The sequence below is a fragment of the Danio rerio genome, chromosome 12 (assembly GCF_052040795.2).
Source record: "Danio rerio strain M-AB ecotype USA chromosome 12, GRCz13ab, whole genome shotgun sequence".
Taxonomy (NCBI): Eukaryota; Metazoa; Chordata; class Actinopteri; order Cypriniformes; family Danionidae; genus Danio; species Danio rerio.
This window is the reverse complement of record NC_141032.1, coordinates 51,837,501-51,849,525: the sequence shown is the minus strand read 5'-3', so window position 1 is coordinate 51,849,525 and position 12,025 is coordinate 51,837,501. Positions and strand designations below refer to the sequence as shown.

Sequence of the window (12,025 nt, the reverse complement as noted above, 5' to 3'; positions counted from 1 at the left end):
TCATCAACTAGAAGACCAGATACTATCTGCTGCTCTCACAGCCGAGATCCAACACAAGACTTCTGTCTGGGAGTGTTTATACAAACACACTCTCTCCCTTTCTCACACACACTCACACACACACACACACACACACACACACACTCACGGGCAGGATGGAGACTTTGGGGAAGTTGTGCAGTGTTTCCCATTCTCTCTTCAGGTACTCCAGTGAGCCCACGAACACGATGGGCTTCAGCTCATGGTAGTGGAAGTTGCTGGCTCTCAGCGGCATCACCAGGTTCCTCAGGCCAATCAGAGCAGACTTCACATCCCCGAAAATACAGACCACCACATGACCACTCAACACCGTCATCGCCGCCTCACTGCGCGTCTGAGACACACACACACACACACACACACACACACACACACACACACACACACACACACACACACACACACACACACACACACACACACACACACACCATCAATATACATACAATATTACACTCTGTTCACACAAACACAGGTATCTTCTGTATTTAAACATGAAATTCAGTATCTGGAGACTGAAACACAAACTCAGGCCAGGGTGAAGATGTGTTTCTGTGTGGAGTTTGCATGTTCTCCCCGTGTTGGTGTGGGTTTCCTCCGGGTGCTCCGGTTTCCCCCACAGTCAAACACATGCGCTATAGGGGAACTGATCAACTACACTGACTGTAGTGTATGAGTGTGTATGGGTGTTTCCCAGCGCTGGGTTGCAGCTGGAAGGGCATCCACTGTGTAAAACATATGCTGGAATAGTTGGCGGTTCATTCCCTGATGAAGAAAGGGCCTAAGCCGAAGCAAAATGAATGAATGAATGAATATATTCTCACCAGGAGGACCCTCTCGATGTCCTTCGATGGACACCAGTGAAACATCCCTGTGGAATCATACTTCTTGATGTTCTCATCCATGGTCTCCATCTCCAGCAGCGGATCGTGTCTGAAATAAAGAGCACAGACAGTCTCTGATTGGTCAAACTCATCTTTCAGTGCTGCGGTGCTGACTGATACAGCAGAAGAGGATCCTGGGAGTCCCGGCCGGTGTACAGGACCTGATGGAGAACAGGCTGTCCATCATCTGCTATTATGAGTGTGTTTCCTCCATCATCAGAGACTTTCCTCCATGTGGTGTCATCATACATCATGTACAGTAAAGCCACACACACACACACACGCACGCACGCACGCACGCACGCACGCACGCACACACACACGCATGCACACACACTTCTCTATTTGTGTATATATAACTGTATGATCTATAACTGTAATAACTGTATGATCTATATTTCGCTGTAAGTTTGACTTGTTTTAATTAATGACTGTGATTTAACATGAATAATTAGCGGCGGCTGTCTTGAAGTATTCAGAAGTCGTTCTCCTCATGTCCTGATTCAGCATTAATGTGTGTTTTTAATTCAGCAGCAGCTCTTTCATTCATCAGTACAGTGGAGGACGGCTGATTCTGGCTGATGGCACACACACACACACAGGCCTCTTATTGGTTGGTGCGGTGGCCATGTGATCCATGGCTTCTAATTAGTGGCTTTGTGACCCATTGGCATCTGATTGTATGACGTTTCAATCATGTGACCTGCTAACCTCTGATTGGCTGAAGCTGCAACCATAGATCCACCGGCCCCTGATTAGCCGGACCTCACTAGATTCTGATTGGTTGAAGTTTCAAGCGTGTGGCCTGCTGACCTGTGATTGGCTGAAGGAGCGGCAGTTTGACACACCATCTCTTTAAATGGCAAAGACAAATCAAACTGGCCTTTGATTGGCTGAAACTGTGGCTGTGTGGCTCTGATTGGCTGGAGCTGCCATGTTTGACTCTGATTGGTTGGAGAAGTGGCCATTCATATGTCCTAATAACTTCACTTTTCAACTTTTAACTGTTGAATTCAGGCGGTGCAGTGACGCAGAAGGTAGCGCTGTCACCTCACAGCAAGAAGGTCACTGGTTTGAGTCCGTTAAGTCAGTTGGTGTTTCTGTGTGGAGTTTGCATGTTCTCCCCGTGTTGGCGTGGGTTTCCTCCGGGTGCTCCGGTTTCCCCCACAGTCCAAACACATGCGCTATAGGAGATCTGGGTAAGCTAAAAAATTGTCCATAGTGTATGTGTGTGAATGAGTGTGTGTGGGCGTTTCCCAGTGATGGGTTGCAGCTGGAAGGGCATCCGCTGTGTAAAACATATACTGAATAAGTTGGCGGTTCATTCTGCTGTTGTGACCCCAGATTAATAAAAGGGCTAAGCTGAAAAGAGAATGAATGAATAAATGAACTGTTGAATTCATAAAGGAACACTACATTACCCATAATGCTGTGGAAAGCTCCATCAACCAGACAGTAGTGAGAAGTCATTCTTGAACGATTCATTTAATTTGAATGAATCAATATTGTGACTCTGGATTGAGGAGTCGTCTCATGGAGTGATTCGTTCATTAGCTCATGCGCACATTGCACAGGTGCAGGAGGAGATTCGTTCACTGTGTGATTCTTCAGTCGGGTTTGAGTCGTTCATTCATCAAGGGAGAGACTGAAGAGAATCATACGTAGTCAGAGCCAGGAGACGATTTGATTCGTTCATTTCTTGAGTCCTCGGCTCGAGTCGTTTATATCTGTTGATGGTGTCAGTGAGTGTGTGCTAATGAGGTGTGTGTGTGTGTATTTGTGTGTGTGTGTGTGTGTGTCTGACCTGATGAGGTTTTTGGGGGAGCAGGTGGGGGATGTCCTCATTCCTCCATTACGCTGCTTCTTCTTGGGGGAGAGAGAAGAGTGCTGCTCCTCCTCCACTACTGCAACACACACACACACACACACACACACACACACACACACACACACACACACACACATACAGAGAAACATGCTGCATTAACACACACTCACTGACACCATCACACAGATCTCACAAACATGCACACACACTGATGCCATAAACACATACAAACACACACAGACACACAACACTGAAGAGCGATGAAGCAGAAACGGGGAATTATGGAATTATGGAACCTTTTATGTTTGTATGACATTCACATCTGACCCATGGACATCTTTCAGCAGCTCTAAACCACAGATTATTATTATTATTATTATTATTACTATATACTAATTATTATTATAACTTCTATTTGACATGTCCTGCACTCTAAGCACACATTTGATCAGTTTCCATTATTTTAGATCCACTTTACAAAAACTGTACGATCTTTAGATTTGCAACATTTTTAAAATCATTTTAAAACTATACAAAGTTTAGGTTTGCATAAAAAAATGTGCATTTCAAAAACTATAAAACTGGATTTGTAACTACATTTCAGAAATTATTACCTTTTAATTTGTAAAATATTATAAAATATCTGTGATTAATTAGTTACTACAAACAGATTGCATTTGTAACAATAATCTGATCATTGTTAACTATAACTCTATAGACTATAAAACTATGATTTATCTATAAAACCAACATTTTCTTTGGCTTTCTGGAATTTTTAATTTCTGATTATTTTCTCGATTTGATTCGCAACAGTTTATAATCCTTTCTAAATGTCTAAAATAATTAGTTGTTAATTAGGCACTGCAGCTGTAAATATCACACCTCTGCACTGCACACGCACACTGATCGAGTGTTTCTCCTGTGTTTAGTGTGTGTGTGTAGTGTTATTATCTATTATTATTAGTGCTGGGCAAAGATTAATCCCTAATAATCACATTCAAAATAAAAGTGTGTTTTGACATAATACATGCTGTGTGTATTTAATATGTATTTATAAATACATTAATGCATGCACATATTTGAGAAAATATACATAAAACACAATAAAGTACTGTTGAAGTCAAGTTCTAATAACTCATCTCTAATAACTGATTTATTTCTCCATGATGACAGCACATAATATTAGACTAGATATTCTTCAAGACACTAGTGTTCAGCTTACAGTGACATGTAAAGGCTTCACTAGGGTAATTAGGGTAAAGTTAGGGTAATTAGGTTAAAGTTAGGGTAATTAGGCAAGTCATTGTATAACAGTGGTTTGTTCTGGAGACAATCCAACACTAATATTGCTGAAGGGGCCAATAATATTGAGCTTAAAGAGGCTTTGATATAATTAAAAACTGCTTTTATTCTAACCAAAATAAAACAAATAAGACTTTCTCCACAAGAACAAACATTAGAGTAAATACTGTGAGAAATTCCTGAATCTGAGAAACATCATTTGGAAAATATTTGAGGAATAATATACAGAAATTTAAATATCTATGAAAAAAAGGTTTGTATAGTTTTTAGTATGTACAGTTGAGGTCAGAATTATTCAGCCCCTTTGATTTTTTTCTTTTTTACATTTTTCACAAATGTTCACAGTGTGTCTGATAATATTTGTTCTTCTGGAGAAAGTCTGATTTGTTTTATTTCGGCTAGAATAAAAGCAGTTTTTAATTTTTTAAGGTCAAAATTGTTACAGTTAAATATTAAATATAGCCTTATTTTCAATATTCTACAGAACAAACCATCGTTATCCAATCACTTGCCTAATTACCCTAACCTGCCTAGTTACCCTAATTACCCTAGTGAAGCCTTTAAATGTCACTTTAAGCTGTATAGAAGTGTCTTGAAGAATATCTAGTCTAATATTATTTACTGTCATCATGACAAAGAGAAAATAAATCAGTGATTAGAGATGAGTTATTAACACTGTTATGATTAGAGATGTGTTGGAGAAATCTCTCTGTTAAACAGAAATTGGGGAAATAATAAATCAGGGGGGATAATGATTCTGACTTCAGCTGTATATAATACACATGCACACACATCTGTCTTCTCTTACGTCAAAACAAGCATTTATTGTGGGTGTGATTAACCATGATTCAGGAGTTCACACTTAGCTGATGATTTATTATAAAAAGTGTTTGGCATGCTATCCCGGGAGAGAGCCCTGAGCTCAGAATATCCTCGAGCCCTGGGGTCTCTCTCATTTGCAGGGCGAGAGGGGAGTTTGAGCTCAGGTAGATCTGGAGAACTTATTTGTAATAAGTTAGGAATCACCTGATTGGCTAATGCGGGACTATTCATGTCAAGCATAAGCACATGATCCTCTCCAAATTAGTTTATAAACAAACTTCACTTAATTCAGCACTGTTATGTTGTTAGTCTCTCTCACACACACACACACTGCGGTGCTCTTACAGAGAGAGTGTGTGCTGGGGTGTCTGTGTTTAACAGGCAGACTGGAGGCCCGGTGCAGACGCACACCTTCATCATCAACACCCTCACGGCTGCGCTGAAGCTCTCGAGAGCTGGCCAGACTCAGTCTGTGCAGGTATGAGGCGGCCGGAGACAGAGGCAGGCCCTTACGGTGATCCGCAGACAGAGTCGAGCCTTTACGGTAATTAACTAACGGCACGGGGACGCGGGCGGCCAGTACAGCGGAGGATCTGACGGCGGGACGGGGACACTGAGACTCATCCGCTACTGACACACACACACACAAAACACACTCAACATCACACACTAATCCCTGCTGGAGTGCTGCATACTTTTATGCGGGGTTCAAACCCAGTTGTGAGTGTGCCCCGCCCACTAGTCTCCCTCATTAGCATAAACAGCATCCCTAAGTGAGAAGCAGCCGTCCGCCTATAGAGTTCACATACAGTATTACATATTAGAGTTCTACATGTGCTATTATTGCATTTCATATTTTATAATAGTTTTATAGTATATAATAATTTACAGTTTAACAGTTTTAAAGTACTTTTTTTACTATTTAATGATGTATTCATTTAATATTGATCCTATTTTTGAGTATATTTATTAATAATACGGGAAACCTTTTACTATTATTATTATTATTACATTTGTCAATAACGCAATAATAATAACAATAATAATAATCATCACCATTATCATACTAAATATATTATAGAGAAATACATTATATATAATAGTAATTATAATTATTTTTAATAGTAAAAATAAAATCCAGAGTGTATTGTTTTTTTAATTAATTAAATAATTTTTATTATATTACTTAAGTTCTTAATAATATACAGTTAACATTATCATCACTGTTATTTAATAATGTCTTCATTTGATATTGATCCCATAGAATCCTTATTTCAGTGCAGCAGCGCCATCTAGTGTTGGGAGAGATCATCACACGCAGACTATAGTAAAACTACAGTGTTCATACATGTTTCTGGTCTTTAAATGACTTCATACATCCACTAATTACAATCAAATGTTCAAAAACACAAGCTCTCATTGCATAACTAGTATTGAAATGACACCTGCTTCAAAATACTCGCCAGTACAATGAATTTACACACATACACCACACAAAATCCTGTCTTATCAGAAATACATGAAGAGGTTTGGAAGAATGAAGGAAGAAGCAACGAGAGCTTTAGAAACATCAGTAAAACTCGACACTTACTTGATTTGATGTATCCGTTATAGTTACTTTTAGCTGAGAAAATGCAGAAAGACAAAATGATGTTAAAGTGAGACAGAGAAAGCAATGAAATGATGAAGCAGTGAGTAACCACAGCTGAAGATAAATATAAATCAGATAAAAAAAGCAAATAAATCCCCCAAAAAGCAAACAAAATCCCACAAGAGTGTGTGTAGAACTGTCCCTCCAGTGAAAATATCAAATACTGTCATGTAAAAAAAAAAAAAAAAGTTAAAGAAGTAAATAAACCTAAAGAGCATGCACACAGTAATACTACAGTATTTATTTCACATTACTATACAACTCTTATGATCTGAATCATAAACGTCTACAACACACTCATTTTTTTACAATATTCATTAACAAATAATGCATTAATTATTATTCTTTTTAAGTCAACTAATAACTTTTTACTTTATTAAATAATAAATAAATAAATAAATAAAGGATTAATTATTATTTATTTTCAAAAGTGTTTTTTACAATTATTAAATAATAATAATTCATTATTAATAATTTTTAAGTCTACAAACTGTTTTATTTGAGAATTATTAAATAAATAATTAATTAGTAGGCATTTTAAAAAGTCAACTAAATGCTTTTTATAATCATTAACAAATAATTAATTATTAATCATTTTAAAAAGTTAACTAATAGTTTTTTTTTAACAATTGCTAAAACAAATAATGTAATTATTATTAATTATAACTTATTACTTTTTACTTTTATTATTACTTTTATTAGTATAATTTTTATACTAATAACTAAAAATTCAACTAATTGTTCTTTACATTATTAATAAATAATTAATTATTAATATTTTAAGTCAACTAATTGGTTTTTACAATTAACAAATAACAATTAATTGATTAATTGGCATTTTTAAATACACTAATTGTCTTTTACTTTTATTATAATATTAAATAAACAAATATTTAATTATATTTCATTTTCAAAAGTGAACACATTTTTTTTACAATTCTTAAATAATAAATTATTCAAAATAAACATTTTGATACAACTACTTGCTTTTTACTTTTATTAAATAATAAATAAGTAATTAATCATTTTTAAGAGTCAACTAGTTGTTTTTTCAACTATTAAACAAAACAATAATTAATCATTAATATTTTTAAGTCAACAAATTGTTGTTTACAGTGACTAAATAAATAATTGATTAATAAGTAGTCATTTCCAAGTCAATAAAAACTGCTTTTTAAATTTATTAAATAACAAATGATTAATTCAATATTAATCATTTTTAAAATGCCAACAAATTTTTTTACAATTATTAGATAATAAATAATCAATTAATTACTAGTCTTTTTAAAATGTGAACTAAATCGCTTTTTACAATTATTAAAAACAAAATTAATTCATTATTAATATTTTTTAAAGTCAACGAATTGTTTTTTACAATTACTAAATAATTGTTATTAATAAAATTTATATATATTTATTAATATTAGTAATTTTTTAAGTAAACAATTTTTTTACTTTTATTAAATAACAAATAATTAATTATTAATCATTTTTAAAAATTAAAAATTCATTTTTTACAGTTATTAAATAACAAATATTGCATTGTTGATTAAGCTTTTTAAGTCAATTAACAGATTTTTACTTTTATTAAAATATAAATAAATAATTAATTATTAATAATTTTTTTACGTCAACAATTTTTTTCAACAATTATTAAACATAAAATATTTAAAAATTATTAATCAAAGTCAACTAATTGTTTTTTAATGTAGTAATTTCAATCATAATATTACAAATCTTTTTTTTTTTTTTTTTTTACATAAAACAGTATGAACTACAACACAAATCTGGACTGCATCATTCAAAACAGCTGAGCGAAAAATAAAACAGCTTAAAATACAGTGCAATGTTTCACAGAATTAAAATGCCATAAACTGTGACACATAAACAGCATGCAGGAGGCCAAATAATGTACACATCCAATGGGCTTACAGCAGCCTGCACCACGTCAGATGGCACTGCACCAGCCAGCAGGCACACATACGGGCACAGAGCACTACAAGGGCGTTCACTTACAGGAGCGTTGTAACACCTCCTTGTTATTAGCCACACTGTCTGACATGCACGAGCAGCCACTTTCTGCCCCACCGCAAGCTACACAACATGCCAGACGCATTCTCTTGTAGCCGAAACTCTTGTCTGGGGTCGTGTGGTGATGAAGGGAAAGGAGGAGGAGAAGTGTGTTAATGGATGGGAGAAATATAGCACTAACAGAAGCTGGACATCAGGAAACTACAGCGGACTGTAGACCGAGCCCTGGGGTACACCTTCAGAAAAACACAGTTGCTGTGATGCTATGCAAAAAAACTTTACATAGGAAAATCTGGGGTATTTTTCAACAGCATTATGGCTGGATACAGATCTCCAGTCTTGGTTTATTTATTTTTTTTAAATGTGCGAATATTGAATTTTTTGAGATGTAAGTACACCACGGAAATGCATAGCGGTGAATGAGAGGATGATGACTGGAGCTTGCTGTAATGTGTGCTGTTGTGGTTTTTAAAATAGTAAATATTCATTACACCTGAACTCCTTAAATGTTTGCCATTACATATTTAAAATAATAATATTTTACTCATCTTGACTAAGACATTGAAAAGGTCTCTGATAAATTTGTGGAATATATTTGTTTGGGACAGAAATGTACAAATTTATAAGAAGGGTTTGCTGCAAAAAAAACTTTTTAATGACTCTAAAAAATAATATCTTTCTCTAAAGCAGAACTAATCTTGACACATTATATGTCATTGGGCAAGGCATCAGATAATTTAGCTAAAAATATTTTGTTGTGACAGTAATTTAGTTACTAATCATTATGACAAGGGATGTAGCAACAGATCTACATTTAATAGCATCATATTTTATAATAGTAATAGTACAAAGATATTTTAAACATATGGATTTTTATGTCATATTTAATATCCATGTTAATATTTGATGTCAGCTGGAGTTTAATTCAATATATTATATTACATATATATGGTGGAAAGATTTTTATCAGGTCCAAGATTTTTCCAATACTACACAATACTGTCTAGTGTATAAATACTGTAAAAAAAATTATTCAAATTATGGATTATATCACTTAAGCCACAAAAAATACTTATAAATAAGAAGTGGGGTGCCCTTATATGGCCGCCAATGCAGCATGGCTGTTACCTGTTGGTCATGTTTGGAACTGCGCCCTAACAAAATCTTTAAAAAAAACTCAAATTTGAAACATAAATTTAGATATTGTTTTTTTTTCCTGTACATTTTAGAGTAAAATTAGTTCTTTAAAATATATTTTTAAATAATGTAATATAATTTAACTTTATTATTTTTATAATAATGTCAGTTTTAGAGTAAAACCAGTTATGTAATTAATTTTTATATAATATAATATAATATAATATAATAACATAATATAACAGAGCAATTATACATATCTTGGAATATAAATAATTACTAAATATAAACAAAATGAATAAAATAGTTAAAAAATGTCATGCATGCTTAATAAATTTAAAACACAATACATTACTATTGCATTAATTTTATTAATTACATTTTATTATTTAATTATTTTGATTAAAATTGGAATAAAAAAAGAATAGCACCATTTTACACCTGACAATGTCTGATAAAAATAAAAATAATAAATTACTGAATTAAAATTAGTAATTAATTTCACATATAATATAATATAATATAATATAATATAATATAATATAATATAATATAATATAATATAATATAATATAATATAATATAATTTAACATAACATAACAACATAACAAAAAATAATATAATATAATATAATATAATATAATATAATATAATATAATATAATATAATATAATTTTATAAAGTTTACCTAGTATGACTTTTTTTCTGATTTAAGTTTTTAAAAACTATAGAAAATATTAAAATACTTATTTAAAATGAGCTGAAACATAATTCTTTAAGAGTTTTCTTTGAGACAGCTTAATTAATGTTAATTAATGATCAGTCCACTTAAATCTGCAAAAACTATTAAGTCAATTAAATCGATCGGTGTCGGGACAGCATGAAGGAATAGTGTGGAAGCCAGCATTTTAGTGAAAAGTGCAGCTGTCTCGGGCTGATGAAGCGGTGCAGGACAGAGGGATTGTGGGAAATGTAGTCCACATTCACACATGCAGCAGGCTGACAGATGCAGACAGTCATTACTCACAATACAACACTAGCAGAGAGTGAAGGAATGATCAGATCCAGGCCAGCCAGAGAAAGGGAAAATGGCAAATGAGTCAATTACTGAGAAGATGTTTGTGGTGTGTTTGTTTCAGGTGGAAAAGAGAGAAAAGGTTAATAATGTGTGCAGTGGTAAAGCGGCCTCCGCAGAAACATCCTCCACAATACTCATCTGAAAGATTCAGTTCCAGTTTTATACAGTTTTATTATCATTATACAGCTGAAGTCAGAATTATTAACCCCCCTGAATTATTAGACCGCTTGTTTATTTTTTCCCCAATTTCTGTTTAACAGAGAGCAGATTTCTCCAACACATCTCTAATCATAACAGTGTTAATAACTCATCTCTAATAACTAATTTTTTTTCTCTTTGTCATGATGACAGTAAATAATATTACACTAGATATTCTTCAAGACACTTCTATACAGCTTACAGTGACATTTAAAGGCTTCACCAGGTTAAATAAGCAGGTTAGGGTAATTAGGCAAGTAACCATGATTTGTTGGAAATGGAAAAAAGCAGCATAAAGGGGCGAACTATTTTGTCCCTAAAATGGAGTATAAAAATTAAAACCTGCTTTTATTCTAGCCGAAATAATACAAAACAGACTTTCTCCAGAAGAAAAAATATATAATCTAACATACTGTGAACATTTCCTTGCTTTATTAAACATCATTTGGGAAATAAAAAGAAAAAATAAAAAAATTGAAAAGGGGGCTAATAGTTCTGACATTAACTGTATATTAAATGCAAACTGGGGAACATGGTGGCAAAAAATCTTTAATTTAATTCCAACAAATTCATCTTGATGGTTTAATAATTTAATAGATGTTGAAATGAATGAATGAATGAATGAATAAATAAATAAATAAATAAATAAATAAATAAATAATAAATAAATAAATGAATAAATAAATGAATGGATAATTAAACAAATTAATAAATAAAGTAAATAAACAAATAAATAAATAAATATATGAATAAATAAATAATTAAATACATTTTAAAAAATGATGTAAAAGAAGTAAAAATAATAAAAAGAGAGCTAATGAATAAATCAAAAAATTAATTATAGATACAATTGAAGACAGAATTATTAAATTATTATTCTTCAGTCTTAACCAGAGACACAAGTATAAACGTAATAGCTCTAAATCTAATAACTCATTTCAAATCACTTATTTCTTTTGTCTTTGCCATGATGGCAGTACATAAACGGCAAATAACACCTTATTTTGCAAAATATTAGTACTAAATTGGGTTAATTAGGCAAGTTAACACAAAT

The 12,025-nt window shown here is 33.0% G+C and overlaps 1 protein-coding gene across 23 annotated transcripts in view; it reads right to left on the bottom strand.

The window, feature by feature from the left end:
- kcnma1b (potassium large conductance calcium-activated channel, subfamily M, alpha member 1b) overlaps positions 1-12,025 on the bottom strand; it is a 101,128-nt gene that overhangs the window by 14,286 nt on the left and 74,817 nt on the right. For 13 of the 23 annotated variants that reach the window (XM_087277152.1, XM_087277140.1, XM_087277141.1 and 10 more), the window contains 4 exons: positions 6,467-6,499; positions 2,728-2,827; positions 864-972; positions 149-373 (listed from right to left, as the gene is read on the bottom strand). In XM_087277152.1, coding sequence (XP_087133278.1) covers positions 149-373; positions 864-972; positions 2,728-2,827; positions 6,467-6,499 — 467 coding nt within the window. Of the gene's footprint in view, positions 1-148; positions 374-863; positions 973-2,727; positions 2,828-6,466; positions 6,500-8,289; positions 8,666-12,025 lie in introns of those variants that run through there. The other 10 variants (XM_087277137.1, XM_087277139.1, XM_087277144.1 and 7 more) reach the window with 3 other exon arrangements.